At 37.4% G+C, this 16,465-nt stretch overlaps 1 protein-coding gene across 3 annotated transcripts in view; it reads right to left on the bottom strand.

Moving 5' to 3' along the window:
• adamts18 (ADAM metallopeptidase with thrombospondin type 1 motif, 18) overlaps nucleotides 1-16,465 on the bottom strand; it is a 202,534-nt gene that overhangs the window by 51,073 nt on the left and 134,996 nt on the right. For all 3 annotated transcript variants that reach the window (XM_051955808.1, XM_051955807.1, XM_051955809.1), the window contains 2 exons: nucleotides 15,220-15,340; nucleotides 14,134-14,260 (listed from right to left, as the gene is read on the bottom strand). In XM_051955808.1, the coding sequence (XP_051811768.1) occupies nucleotides 14,134-14,260; nucleotides 15,220-15,340 (248 nt within the window). The remainder of the gene's footprint in view (nucleotides 1-14,133; nucleotides 14,261-15,219; nucleotides 15,341-16,465) is intronic.

The raw sequence follows: 16,465 nt of genomic DNA, 5'->3' as shown, positions 1-16,465 counted from the left end.
ATTTTTATTGTCAATATTTTGATATAATTTTCCATAGATTTCAATGTGGCTGCAGCAGAAATTCCTCATGTTTTTTCCCCAATGATTCCGTTTTGATTGTGTTTTAAACTGTTTTGAACACAGTGTGTTAGCATTTGAAAAATGTGCTGTAAAAGTCGGTAACACTTTAGAATAAGTGCACACTATAAAGCATTAGTAAATCATTAATAAAGTATTTGTAAATGATGAACTCACTATTAATTAAACATTTACAAAGCATTCTTTGACATTAGTTAAGCATTTATAAGTACATAAGTAGATGCCTTACTAAATATGTATAGGTACATATCTAGTCTCTTTATAAACATTAGTTAAGGGTTTTTTAATCCCTAATAAATTATTTAAAATGCATTCATAATTGATGATAAACTGTTTATATGCGCAGAATAACATATGTTGTTCATTATTTATAACACTTTTGCAAACCATATTGAGCCGAAACTAAGTTTTAATAAATCATTAGTTAATAGTTAAATTATGATTTGTGAAGGATTTACAACGGACTTAACACTTCATTCGTGGTTAACAGCATGTGTAACCTGCTCAAACACAATAAGCATTAACTAAGCCTTAATTAAGCATATGTCAATGCTTAATTACTTATAAGATGGCTATATTTTCACTATAACTCATTTGTAGATGCATATGATATATTTAGATAACAGTTGACCAACTCACTTTTTAAAAGGCAATTTATAACTACTTATTAACCCATTAAAAAAATAAAATAATTAGTTATAAAGCCTGCATTAGCAGTTAGTAAACTATTTCAAGACAGCTTATCTAAAGTGATGGTGAAATTTCCATTGTAACTCATTTGTAGACGGATATCATATTGTCATTAACCATAAACAGTAAAATATTTATTTTTAATATCATACTCTATAAATGCCTAACAACCTTAAAATAGTAGTTTTAAAGCATCTACTAATCATTTGTAAAGTATTTCAAGTGAGCTTTTCTAAAGTGATGGCATATTATACATTCTAACTTATTTATTAATGTAAATGATCCAGAATTACATGCATGGGAATGGAATTTAAGGGAAAATGTAAGAACGCACACACACAACAGAGGTAGAAACAAACACTTGTTAATATGAAACGTTGATTATTCTTTAAAATACATACAAAACAAAATATTTCGCAAAACAAATAAAAACTCAGGTTTGCTCAACAAACTTAACCATGAGCACAGTAAGAAAGTATTCAATAGCTTTGCCCAGCATACTCAATGGTACACAACGGGGGTAAAGTTAAAGTAACTCTACTTATGCCGTTTAACTAAGCACATAGATGCTTTTAAATAGGGAAAATGTGAAAGAGCTTGGTTGCTTCTAACGTTACCCCGGTTGTGTACCATTGAGTATGCTGGGCAAACTGCATGTGCTAACAACTTTGCGTCTTTGGCCAGACGCACTGAGGGTACGCACCAGGAAAAGAGTGGTACTCAACAATTCGTCCAATATCATATACAAACATAGCTCAGTTTTTAAAAAAGTGGACTATTCCCTTTAAGAACGCACAGTTATGGACTCCTATGACTGAGAGCTTACGCAAACATATTTTGAACTTTTAAAACAATCAAACAGACTTTAACAAATGTGACCCTGAGGCATGACATGTGATAGAACATTATGGCATATCAGCCTTGGATTTCAAGGGAAGGAGTTTCCCAGTGTTTTTTCAAACCTTGATGCGGTTTTCAATTTCGGGATCTTGCTTAATTGCGGCAGTGCATTGGGCCGCAAATTCCGCCAACTTCCGAGGCCTTCCCTTTTCAAGTTCCTCATACTTGTGAGGAGCTGCAAGATGAAGCTCGGCAATGGGAGCTGTAGCCACTACTGTGTTCCGGTCCACTGCGCAGCGTTTAAACGCACTGGACATAGTGCCCCCTCTTCTGTGGATGCGCACAATCTTCGTGTAGCGAGCAATCACATGGTCAGGATCTGTTGCTGGAAAACAAATGGAACATTATAACACCATATTATTGACCTAACATGTTTTTCAAACAATATTTTAAAACTTAATTGAGATTCTAATGGAAACCCATAAAGATTACAAAACTATTGCAAGTAAAAATTACTTTTTAAATCATTTGAAGCAGTGCAGTGGGTCTAGTCTTGCCTTGGTTGCCATGGTTTTCAATTTACCTCTGTTTCTTGTGTTTTTTCCCTCCTTTTCCTTCTGCCTCCTTTGTTTAAGCTTCTTCACTTTTCCCTTCTTCTTTGGTTTTTTGACCTCCTCTTCCGAGCAGTCAGAAGAAGAGTCAGAGCTTGATGAGTTGTTTGTAGATTCCAGAGAGGACGACTTCTCTGGAGAAGAAGCAGGTGACTCATTCCTGAGAGTCAGCACGTCTTTGGGAGTTGTAACAGCTGGTTCTTCCCTTTTCAAAGCTATAAAATAGGCAAATAAATAAATAAATATTTTTTCCACCCATACTATTCACTGAAATGGGATTTTGCTGATAATATTCTGCCTCACAGCTTTGTACAAATGTGTTTTTTAAACTGAACCTGCATGTAATATTTAATCTGTATTTGATGCAGCAATGCTTTTCAGACATAAATTATCAACTTAATCTTGTCCATACACAGTGAAGGCATATTTCAAATTTATCAACAGTCATCTTGAATGCTGAAGTGTGTTTGTTTGTTGTTAAAATTAAGTGTAAAACCATTTCAAGCCTATTATTTGTTCTTGTTTCATCAGGCGTTTAAGTTAAAGTCACTATTTCTGCTGTGTTTGACAGTTTGAACCTGGAAGTAGCTTGATGTCACACTTAACAGCTCCACAGAGCTTAAGCATATGATGTCATAATATATACAACCAATAGTTGTTGTTTTTTTTTTTAACACAATGTGGTTGGCTCCAAAAACAACTTAAAATTGCTGCATACGTGGGCTTCAGTAAGCCCTGCTGAACAATAAGGGTAAGCCATGCCTCCTGCAGTCCATCTTTGAACAGTCTATGGTTGAAATAAACTTGCAGGCCATATTGGCTAAACTATTTTCAGCAGGTTGTAAAATGTTGAAATGGACAAAAGACAAGACAAGGACTTTGTGTGCGTGTGTGTGAGAAATTACCAAATAGTTTTCGCCCCATTGTATATATTTGTGTTATTATATACCTGCTGCCAACTGCTCTCTGAGATAGTCCCTTTCCTTCCTCATCTCCTGAATTTGTTGGTTCTGCCATTCCAACTTGGCTTTGGACATTTGCAACTCCTGCTCTAGTTTTCTTTTTCCAAGGTCAGCAGTCGGAGCAACAACAGTTACACCTGCAAATAAAGAGCAATTTGTAGAAATAGAATATTAACCACAAGTATAACTATAAATTGCAATATTAATCATGTTTTCGTGATTTGTTGTTTGTTGGAGAAATGTGTTTATATTACCCGCTGTGGTAATCACATCTGAAAGTGGTTTATACCGTCGGATTCATGAGAATTTAAGCTTTCCATGGATGCATAGTGTTTCTATCATTGCGTTTGCCGCTTCCGTGAATTTTAAAAATGCTTATGCAGATCGTTCAGCGGCCCATATTCGGGCCGATGCAGTTAAGCTAATAGTACTCCGAGCTAATGCTAGCCTTCCGAGCTAACATAGACGCTCTGTGAGTTAGGCTATCTCAATCACCATACAGAAAAACATAAAGGGAAATGATTCGATGTATAAACTCACCACCGCTACCGCTGGCGTCCATCGCCTCCGGATCCTTCGGTGGGTTGCCTGTTTTTCTCTGCCGGGTGTACATTGTGGAAGCGCTAACTCGTCTGGCACGCGGTCGAGTTAACGTGATGTACCACGGGCTAATGCGGAAGTGCGTCGCAGCATCGCCGTCTCTCATTGGTTACGTTCACGTTGCATGCCTTTCGTAACGTACGTACACATTTCCTAGGCGGGAGCTGAAGCTCGGCGGGATTTGGCAGAATGCAAAGAACTTTTTCAAAGAAATGAAGAATGACAGTATCAAAACTCAAACGATATATTAACGAGGGATCAGGAAAAAGCGATTTGAAGTTTATTAAGTGTCTTCAGAAGCTAAAGCTGTTGAAAAGGAAGGTCAAGTGTCAAGTATGCTACAAAAAGATGAAGCTGAGAAAAAAGAATAACTGTGGAGATCGTTTTGTATGGTAAGTTTGATTAATTAATAATAATAATAATAATCATAATAATAATTATGATGATGATATATTTTGCTTCACTGATTCTGGGTTAAGCCAGTCTGTTTTCATTTTGTGTACACTGGCCATTGTTGCTTGTAGTTTTTATGTCATACATACTTATAGCCATGTAATATTTTTACAATCAGTTTTGCTTGCCTATTCCTAACAATATAGATTTTTTTTAATGATTAAAGGTACATTAAAATATTATTAAACAAAAACATGTTCTGTCCACACATAAGCTTGATGTAAAACAGTTTTCTTACAGTTTACAATTGATTTAACATTTTGAATGTAAAATAATCTCTCTGAGATTAATAAAGTCATGGTTTGTCAAATGGTTTGAGCAGCTAGACAAAATGTAATCCTTGCAGTAATGTATGAACCAAGTGTTTTTTTTTTTTTAAGTAAGCTCACTGTTTTTGCTTTTTGTTCTTTGTATTAGGACCTGTCGACATGGTGGACAGACAAAACAACGGTCCATTAGATGGAAGTCCATTTTTAGTCGCTCTAAAGTGTCTCTTCAGAAATGGATGCAGTTTATTTACAGGTAATTAACTGAGATTTTATGTTAAAAGGTGAATTCCAATTCCATAAAGAAGAATTGGAATCTTGTCATATATTTGTCATTGTATTACAAAACTAACATTTATGTTTTGTCCTTTAAAGGCTTTAAAGGCCTTCGATTGAGACAAATCGACACGATGGATGATACCATAGCTGCCAGTTCAGCTACTCTAAGTAAAATGGCCAAGAAGATCAAGAGGGTTTGTGTATCTGCAATTCGAAAAATGAGACGGCGTACAGGCCAGCAGATTGGTGGAAGAAGGGAATTTGTGGTCATAGACGAAAGTCACTTTCGTCACAAGAGAAAGGTTTGTCATTAATTTTAGCTGTCATAACCCAACAATTAAAATTTAGACTTTAATCAGGATCGGTCCTACTGAGTATTAACTCGGTAATCCCAGTCCAGCTGACAGTATTGTAACATTTTGTACTACAATGGATATTTCTATCCATTCCTACCTTGAGAGTGTACAATTAAAACTACATAATACAGTACATTAGTAATATAAGACACGCATGTTAAAAAGTAGCTAATACAGGGACTGTATTATTTTCAAAGTATAAAATATTACTTTTATTATGAACTTTAAAAATAGTTGCTTACTTATTGCCATATGTCAAAGGTTTTTAACAAATGCTTCATTCATATTCAGGCTTCACGGATCAATGTGATAATTTTAGTGGTTGCACAGAGGCTCCGATGGTTCAATTGAGGAAAAAAAATGTAGGTATATATATTCCATTAAAACTGGATCAATTAAAAATTTGAAAATTAAGTATTGACAAAACTATTCCCATTCCCAAAAGCATTTTTCCACTCCAGGTTACTAGCATGTACAGGTGCTGATCATATAATTAGAATATCATGAGAAAGTTGATTTATTTCAGTAATTCCATTAAAAAGTTAAACCTGTGCAATGTACTCATGCATTCCACACAGACTTATACATTTCAAGTGTTTATTTATTTTAATTGTGATGATTAAAACAAATTATTATTTTGATGGCAAAAATAATAATAATAATATATATATATATATATATATATATATGTATATGTATATATATATATATATATGTATATTATTATACAATTGCACACAATATATATAGTGCATGCAGAAACAATTACACTTTGGTGAAAATGCCACAGCACAACATTGATACTATTTGTGTATTTAACATTACAGGCCTATTAATATACATATTAAGCAGTCAGAAATATAGCACTTGGCCTAGGAAATCACTTTAGAGTACACCTCTTGTTACCATTACTAGTCTATTTTAATAGAGGATATTTCATAACAGTTTGCATGAGGCATTAATATAATCGCTTTACTGTTCTGTTCCAGTACGGAAGAGGAAGAATGGCCGGAGGATGGAAAAGACGGAAGTGGGTATTTGGAATGTTGGGAGTTACAGATGAAAGAAGGCGGCCTGTTTTACGACTCGTCGAGAGAAGATCCCGTAGACATCTTGTTCCAATAATTCAGCGTCATGTCAGGAGGGGATCATCTGTGATCAGTGATGAGTGGAGAGCCTATCGAGTGCTCACAGCTCTCGGTTATGATCATCATACTGTCAATCACAGCAGGTGGTATGTTGACCATCATACTGGTGCCCACACACAGCATCTTGAAAGGGCTTGGCGGTCATATAAGGAGAAAATTTGGCGACTCAGAGGAAACCGAACTGAAAGTTTACTCTCAGAACACTTGTCTGTAATTGAGTGGACTGAATGGCTGGGTAATAAAGATAAAAATTGTGTCTTTGGAAGACTTATCCATGATATTGCAAAAAAGTATAAGTGAAATGTTACGTAAATCAGCGTCTTTATTAGGCATGATAAGCCTTAGAGATTATTAACTCATTCACTGCCTGTCATTTTCAAATCACAGTGCCCCGATTGCCAGTGGTTTTCAAGCATTTTGACTGTTTTTTTCATGACCCACAGAAAATTCAACTCTATGTGTATGTCAACAACGAACTCACCAAAATAAAGACTGGGCTCTCTTTCCATTCTTGAGTAATCATCCCTAGAGCATAGGTATGTTTCACTCAAGATGCTCATTTCACACTAAAAACAGAGAAAACAGGCTGTTTCTTTCTCTCATCTCTGTCTCTTCCCATCCACATGAAACTACTGCTGCCTATTGAATTAGTGAAAACCGCATCAAGGTTTTAAAAAACACTGGGAAACTCCTTCCCTTGAAATCCAAGGCTGATATGCCATAATGTTCTATCACATGTCATGCCTCAGGGTCACATTTGTTAAAGTCTGTTTGATTGTTTTAAAAGTTCAAAATATGTTTGCGTAAGCTCTCAGTCATAGGAGTCCATAACTGTGCGTTCTTAAAGGGAATAGTCCACTTTTTAAAAACTGAGCTATGTTTGTATATGATATTGGACGAATTGTTGAGTACCACTCTTTTCCTGGTGCGTACCCTCAGTGCGTCTGGCCAAAGACGCAAAGTTGTTAGCACATGCAGTTTGCCCAGCATACTCAATGGTACACAACCGGGGTAACGTTAGAAGCAACCAAGCTCTTTCACATTTTCCCTATTTAAAAGCATCTATGTGCTTAGTTAAACGGCATAAGTAGAGTTACTTTAACTTTACCCCCGTTGTGTACCGTTGAGTATGCTGGGCAAAGCTATTGAATACTTTCTTACTGTGCTCATGGTTAAGTTTGTTGAGCAAACCTGAGTTTTTATTTGTTTTGCGAAATATTTTGTTTTGTATGTATTTTAAAGAATAATCAACGTTTCATATTAACAAGTGTTTGTTTCTACCTCTGTTGTGTGTGTGCGTTCTTACATTTTCCCTTAAATTCCATTCCCATGCATGTAATTCTGGATCATTTACATTAATAAATAAGTTAGAATGTATAATATGCCATCACTTTAGAAAAGCTCACTTGAAATACTTTACAAATGATTAGTAGATGCTTTAAAACTACTATTTTAAGGTTGTTAGGCATTTATAGAGTATGATATTAAAAATAAATATTTTACTGTTTATGGTTAATGACAATATGATATCCGTCTACAAATGAGTTACAATGGAAATTTCACCATCACTTTAGATAAGCTGTCTTGAAATAGTTTACTAACTGCTAATGCAGGCTTTATAACTAATTATTTTATTTTTTTAATGGGTTAATAAGTAGTTATAAATTGCCTTTTAAAAAGTGAGTTGGTCAACTGTTATCTAAATATATCATATGCATCTACAAATGAGTTATAGTGAAAATATAGCCATCTTATAAGTATTAAGAAATGTTGAATTAATGCTTAGTTGATTGTCCAAACACCTTATATTTGAGATAGCTAACCATAGACAAATACTTTGTAAGGGGTTTATTCAATTACTAACTACAAAGTAGCAATTAATAAAGTGTTTACAAAATGTATTTAAAAGTATTTACATATGCTTATTTAAGGCTTAGTTAATGTGTATTGTGTTGAGCAGGTTACACATGCTGTTAACATGAATGAAGTGTTTATAAGTCAGTTGTAAATCCTTAACAAATCATAATTTAACTATTAACTAATGATTTATTAAAACTTACTTTAGGCACAATATTATTTGCAATCGTTATAACGGGCAGCATATCTTGTTTTGTGCTTATTAATAGTTTACAATCAATTATGAATGAGTTTTAAATGATTTATAAAGAATAAGTTAGGCAAAGGGAAAAGTTTCACTAAGGGGTTCATACAATTATAACTATAAGGTAATTAATAATGTGTTTGTAAACATCAAATTAAGCATTGACATATGCTTAATTAAGGCTTAGTTAATGCTTATTGTGTTTGAGCAGGTTACACATGCTGTTAACCACGAATGAAGTGTTAAGTCCGTTGTAAATCCTTCACAAATCATAATTTAACTATTAACTAATGATTTATTAAAACTTAGTTTCGGCTCAATATGGTTTGCAAAAGTGTTATAAATAATGAACAACATATGTTATTCTGCGCATATAAACAGTTTATCATCAATTATGAATGCATTTTAAATAATTTATTAGGGATTAAAAAACCCTTAACTAATGTTTATAAAGAGACTAGATATGTACCTATACATATTTAGTAAGGCATCTACTTATGTACTTATAAATGCTTAACTAATGTCAAAGAATGCTTTGTAAATGTTTAATTAATAGTGAGTTCATCATTTACAAATACTTTATTAATGATTTACTAATGCTTTATAGTGTGCACTTATTCTAAAGTGTTACCTAAAAATCTAGTGTTTTCCAGGTGGTGAACTAGAAACTGAGAAAAGAGTTCATGAATTTTGGTGACTGTGGTCACTGAATGCATTTTGTATGAAAGCAATGGAAAATGATTCACAGTTCAGTCCACATGGACTGCTGTTTTGCAGACTGTGTTAAGAGTTTTGAACATGTGACTTCAGTTTCCACCAATGCGTGTTAGCAATCGAAATAAACTGTAAAAGCCTGGCTCTCCCCACGGCTCCTTGCTGGATCATTGCCTGTGGTTCCCCGTCGAGTGCACACCTCCGTTTGGACTCTGTCTCTCTCCCCTGGCCCTTGGATTTCCTCGCCTCACCCTGGAACCCTCGTCTGCTTGTCTCCCCTCCCCCGCTCCGCACTTGCCTTCATCTGCTCCGGTTCTGCCTGCCCCACTGTCCCCGCCACGTCCCCGCCACGTCCCCGCCACGTCCCCGCCACTGGTTCATCAGCTCTGCCCTGCCTCATCTCCCGATTCCCCCCGGACTGCTAAACATGAGTCATCCCCTGCACAGTTAGTTTAGCCCTCACCATGGCCAGTCTGGTTCGTCGCCCTCTGTTCAGTTAATCCCCCTTAGTTTAGTTCATTCCCCGTTCTGTTCATTCCCTGTGCCTCCCGTCTGGATTATTTTCTGTTTGTTCAAATTTAAACACTTCTTATTAATTCACCCGCCTGCCTGTTGTCTGCTGCTTGGGTTCACACCGCTGGTCTTGACAGAAGCAGAAGTGAGAATTTTTAAGAACAAAATATCTTGTGTCATAATCCGCAACAGCAGTTCTCTGAAGCAAAATGTGTAAATCAGAACAGTGTGGGATGCTGCTCCACCAAGCAGGTTGCTCCAGCACACACTGGCTAAACTATTCCACCATTTTAGTTTTTTGGTGTATGGTCTTTTAAATGATTATTTGATCTATACATTTGAATCATTTGAGCAAGCAAACTGCAAGATTACAGTCAGCATATAATTGTTTTACAATTTCCCAACCCGGTCTCACGAGGATTCGTGAAACTGTCACGTAAATTTTTGTTTCGGTTTTGTGCGCACCAACACGATTTCGTCATGTTTTTCGTGTTGCTCACAACGAAACCCGCTGTGGTAATCACATCTGAAAGTGGTTTATACCGGCGGATTCATGACAATCTAAGCTGTCCATCGGCGTATACTGTTTGTGTAATCGCGTTTGCAGCCGTCGGACTTTCTTAGAATCGCGTTTGCAGCCTTTGGACATTCTTTAAATTCCTATGCAAATTGGTAAGTGTACCACCGGGTTATGGTTAGGGTTATGGTTAGGGATGATGTAATGCAAAATATAGCGTTGGATTCGCAACGCTTTTACATTAAAAATATAATATACCCATTCGTTTGAAATACGTTCTGAGTGGCACGAAAAGTCCGCCGTTTAAAATACATTGGTGTGCATTTCGTTGTGAGCGGCACGAAAAACATGACGAAATCGTGTTGGTGCGCACGAAACCGAAACAAAAATTTATGTGACAGTTTCACGAATCCTCGTGAGATCGGGCTGAATTTCCAGGCTTTTTCACTCTCTGTAATCAACAATCAGATTCCACTTACTAAATACTTAGGCTGATATTGTCTAGCAGCATCAGAGTTTCTTCATTTTTCCAGCTTCCCATTTATCAAATTTATTATTATTCTTACAATTCCATTCTCTTTATATATTTTTGAAATATTATATATGAAGATAAATGTATGGAAATAAAATTTACTTTTATTGTTTTTTTGTTTGTAGTTTTGTATCTGTCCTTTTGTAGAAAACAATGTTCCTGCTGTTCTTAAACATACTTTCACATTTTGTGGTACAGAAATGTAAATTCTTTTTACAGCTTATTCAGCAAATTCCTTGCTAATATGATTAATACATAGGTCCTGGTCATTATTACTCCGCCAAGGAACGGTGTTGTGACGATCTGTGTACATTTGTCTGTCTGTCTGTCTTTTAGCAACATTACTCAAAAACGGACTAATGGATTTGGATGAACATTTCAGGGAAGGTCAGAAATGACACAAAGACCAACTAATTATATTTTGGCAGTGATGTGGCTTACAGTCTGGATCCACAGACTTGCTGAACATTTCTGTATCATTGCGAGATAGCGGCACGGAGTCACTGTAAGTATGCCTACAAGTAAACACGACGTCAGCTGCCTGCTGACGAGCTAATGATTGCGATCCTTCTACAACTCAACCACTGTGGACTTATCGGGACTTTTTCGTCGGAAATTATACAAGTAACAACTGATTAAGTTGTGGGGGTGTTTCCGAGTCCCATCAATTCCTGTCGCCTGCTACATACTTAGGTCACGCAATCTGGTATCCATACATAACGTACACATGCATAACACACGCCTGTGCTCAGTGCAAGGTCATTTTAGTTATAGGAACATCTTTATGAAATGGCCACATTCCATCGTGCCATGATTTCTGCCACAAACTTTTTCAAGATTGCAGCCATCAGAAATGATACAACTGAGCAGCCTTGGCGGAGTACTGCACTCTCTGAGTGCTTTTCTTGTTGTGTCATGCTATTTTGTTTTAATTTTTGATACACCTTCCCTGGCACAGGTACGGCATGTCTCGCTTTGATTTGTCTATTTATGCAGCAGATTTACACAGAGAAATACCCAACCTGAATTAAATGACTTTACAGATGGACTCTGCTGAGAGAACAAAATAACATCAGACAGCAAAGATGAAACTACTGAAAGGAGATGAGCTGGGAATGGCAATTCTGCTGGGGGAATGCAGACATTTAAGAAAATATATGACCATATCTATTCCTAACTGCAAGCTTGCCTGAATGATTGAAGTGGCTTCCTAAAATGTTTCTTGCATCCCTGTTTTATGTTCAGAAAATGCTGCAGTCTAGAAGGAAGAGAAGGTTTAAAGTGGTTTAAAGCAAAAGAGTGTGAAGCAGTGAGCGTTTGCACATGTGGGGGGGAGTGTGGCTGGCTCTGCTGGGCTAGACTGGTCAGACCCCCATGGGAATCCCCTCGTCTCTGCACAATAAAACATGGATAGGCCTGTCAGCACTCGAGATACACGGCACAGAGAAACAGGCAGTTTTACATTCCCCCTCCTGTCAGACACACATGCACACACACACACGCAGCACACATGCATCCCATCTCATTGTCAATTTTTCTTTTCTCTGCTGGACTCTTGAATGCGTGCCCATACATCCTGGGGGTCTAGATGCTGTCATTAAAGCTTTCATGCTGCTCATTCAACTCAACTTTCTTCCTGTGCAGTGCCCATAAATTGGCCCGTAGATACAACCAGCTGAGAAATGGTGTCAGCTACTGTACATAATAAAATCCTTGGGTGTCAAACTGCTTTACTTCCCTGAACAGACAACCACACTAAAATTATTTGTCTGGACTCTACCATTTTCTTCAATCAAACAAAGAGGGGAGATTAGGACACACAACAAGGCTGTTTACAGTTTTTTTTTCAATTGCTAGCAAGCATTGGGCGAAACTGAAGACACATGTTCAAAACTCTTAACACAGCCTGCATTTCCATCATGTATCTCAGCTAAACAGTAAATCTTGTCCCCAAAACAGTTTCTCACCAACAAAACAGTTCATACATGTCTCAAAATAAGCTCATATCAACCACAACACTAGCAAATAGTCTCACTTTGGAAACAAATGCTGTCAGTCTTAGGACACTGAACTGCAAAATACTAACAACAGAGAGCATGACATGAAATAAATTGTAATCTTTCAAGTTTGAATGATTTCTTTTTAGATAAATCAGTATTTTATTATAAAATAAGATATTTGCACTTTGAGTGTTCTAAATCATTGTAATATATTGCAACAAGAATGAATCAGGAATGCAGCAGTTTACTTCAACAACATTGACGTATTTTCTCTCTGCCTTTGCATGAAACTTTGGGACCTTACAAAAAATAAAGTTTACTGTAACCAAAAAAAAAATAGAATCTCAAAATTAAGGGGGCAGAATAGAAATCAAGAGATAAAATTCAAAAACCAACAACACATGTATACTGTAACAATCACACCCTGTTCGTCTGCATTTGGCCACGTTTCCATCCACATCACATCTGATGTCTTCTCTTGCGATGCACTGTGGGTAGAACCTTTTTGAGTGTCTCCTTTATATGGTTTCTGATGAGGCCAGACACAGATCACCTGAATCGGTTTTCAGCTGAAAACTACACTCAGCTGTGTTTGGAATTACATAATCTTTTTATTTATTTTTATTTTCAATACTTTGATATGATTTTCCACAGATTTCAATGTGGCTGGAGCAGAAATTCCTCATGTTTTTTCCCCCATCATTCCGTTTTTGATTGTGGTTTTAACTGTTTTGAACACAGTGTGTTAGCATTTGAACAATTTGCTGTAAAAGTCTAGTGTTTTGCAGGTGGTGAAGTAGAAACTGAGAAAAGAGTTCATGAAGTTTGGTGACTGTGGTCACTGAATGCATTTTGTGTGAAAGCAATGGAAAGTGATTCACAGTTCAGTCCACATGGACTGCTGTTTTGCAGACCGAGTAAAGAGTTTTGAACATGTGACTTCAGTTTCGACCAATGCGTGTTAGCAATCGAAAAAAACTGTAATACCTTATGCCAAGATAAGGGAAACAGTATGCCCAAGATTAGGGGCAGGATATGTCCTCTCGGGTGGTGGGAACTTAGTGAGAAACAGAGGGTGTATGTTGGAGGTGGTAACTGATAGCTGTCTGGCTTGTTGCACTTCTGACAGAGGAGAAAGTTCAGTCCGAACTTGTGCAGCATGGCTAATGTTGAACAAAACGACAGCATCATTAACATCTGACAAAAGCAGCTTATATTACTACATCTCCCCTCATGGTTTGGATCTGAAGTACAAATTGTGTGCATCATACATTAGGAAAATGTTTGCGCATTTTAAACTGTAAGTGTTTATGCTGCCTTTGTGTGTGTGTGTGTGAGCGCACGTGGACGCGCGTGTGTGGGGGTGTGCATGCATGCATGCATGTGTGTGGGTGTGTGGGTGTGTGTATGTGTGTGTGTGTTGTGTTTGTGTGTGCGTGTGTGTGCGTGTGTCCGTGCACATAAAGCACTTACTATGCAGGGCACGGCTGTGTGTTGCACAGATGGGAGCCCAGCTTCGGCCTGGTGAGGGGATTACATATGCTGGAGTTGACCTGAACCTTCTGGTCCTGCAGACAGATAGCCTTGGTCGAAATACGACCTGATGGGTGACAGGAAGAGACAGAGCAAGCTGATGTAGAACTTGGAGGTAAATTAACATTTTCAGCATCTTCAGACTTTAAGTAGTTTCTTCATGCAGCAATGTAGCACTTCCAGTGCTTCTGCAACGCTTGCAAAGCGTAGAAGTCTAAAGTGATAATTGTGTTATTTTGGCCTAAAAAGCCTGTGAATAATACTACTCTGAGACCACGCTCACAGCACATTAGAGCGTCAACATCCTGGCTGCTGACACAGAATATGATGTTTTTTACTCTTCCCTCATTTGAGTTGCATGGAGAAATCTCAAAATGTGTACCTACCAGTGGTCACAGCAGCATGTGTAACACGCATCCTGCTGTTATACCACTGTGGCAGGTGGACGCTCCTCACTCATGACAGCTACTATTTGCACCTGTTGCATGCATGTGACTGTGACACACTTGGCGAACAGTTTCAGAACTTTTTTATCAACCCATGTATAGTGCTTGTGCACAAATTTTCTGCCTTTTGTTTTACTGAAATCAGCTGTTCCTCCTCAGTAACTGTAAGGCTTTCCATTTATAAATGACACAGACAAAATGCACATTACAAGTGCACATTTACAAAATTCTAAATTCTGTGTGGTGACAGTACTAACCACTGGTCACTGTGCAAGTCCTTACAAAAATGTGTTTTTAGTTAGATAAATGATTACTCTGTCTCTATCTCTGTGTCATGTCATTTATTATAAATCAGAGTTATGTGTGATTTCTGTCACAATTAATTTATTTGTTGAATGGCATGTAGAGCATCACTAACTTTAGGTTGAAACGCAGCAATATGTTCAGACATCTGAATGTCAGAAACCCATCACACACACACACACACACACACACACACACACACACACACACACACACACAATATATTTGTTATGTTTTGTTCTTTATTAGACATGTACAGGTTAACAAACAGTCTCACCTCCAGCACAGGGGGCAGAGCAGTCCGAGCGCACCACTCCCCAGCTGTAGTCAGGTTTCCTCTCTGTGCGAGGCATAGTGTACTCCCACACCACACCTGGGTTCTTTCCCTGCAGAAGGATCTGTTGGGCAAAAAAACAGCCAGTCAGATCAGCTGTGTCACATCCTACAAGCCCTTTTTCTCCGCTTGCTTAAAGGAGTCCCACCAAAAGTTTTCAGTTCCTCCTTTACATTTCCAAGTTTCCCCTACAAATTGTACGACAGGGAGTTTGCAATTAATGTATACTAAACCTAGAAAAGCAAAAAAATATTTGTATACGAGAAGCTAAAAACAGGAAATATTTAGTATCAATTGAGTGAGTAATCGTTTTAGCTCTATATTGATGTGTTTCTTCTATTCTGCAATGATTGACAGAACTCCACTATATACAGTATGTCCTACATTGCAAAAGGAAAATGATGAATAGGCAGAAGAAAATACATTCACTCATCTGGTCTGAAGACTAAAATTTTCATTTAGACAGTAGAGTGCACATAGGAGGGACAATTTCTGCTTGCTTTTTTGAGTTGGCTTCATTTTACCACATCCTTTAAACTGGCTGGTGAGTTACGTTTTTCTGTAAGGGAGATTTATTTGGACATTCAAGTCAAGCAGAGACTAACGGACAGATAAAAACAGACATGGCCATTACAAGAGAAGCATCACACTATCATTAAAACAACCCCATGAGGATTCACTGCAATGATGAAGAGTTTTGTTTGAGGCACACAGACATAGCCAGCTTAGAGTGAGTCATTTTAAACCACTTCAAAATACTGTACTGGATTGTGTCCAGTATGCTGTGTCTCTTTTGCACCATGGCTTAGTTCAGGTTGGGTGGGTATTAATCCTCAGTCAGTTTGGCAAACTGTATTAAGTCCAACTGTCAACATCTATTCCAATGCATGACACACATATCAGTCTATCAGAGGGTGAAGTAACAAGCTTTGATGAGTGTATTTTCTTTGTGGTATATCCTAATGTACAAAGGAATCCACCGTCAACCACTCAACCTAGAAAGCCAAGCATCTCATGGGTTTGATCCATATTCAACAGTCCTGGGGCGCTTCCACTGACTCAGCCAACCACCTCTAATGCCAGTTATCTGTTCCATGTCTAAAGAAAGCCGAGTGCCAAACAGGGATCACAGGGAGTAAACAGCTCTATAATATCAGACAAACACATCTGCATATGTAAGTACAGTGAC

This window comes from Acanthochromis polyacanthus, chromosome 11, assembly GCF_021347895.1.
Source record: "Acanthochromis polyacanthus isolate Apoly-LR-REF ecotype Palm Island chromosome 11, KAUST_Apoly_ChrSc, whole genome shotgun sequence".
Classification (NCBI taxonomy): Eukaryota; Metazoa; Chordata; class Actinopteri; family Pomacentridae; genus Acanthochromis; species Acanthochromis polyacanthus.
The sequence above is the reverse complement of the archived record's forward strand: the minus strand, read 5'-3'. Positions and strand labels throughout refer to the sequence as shown.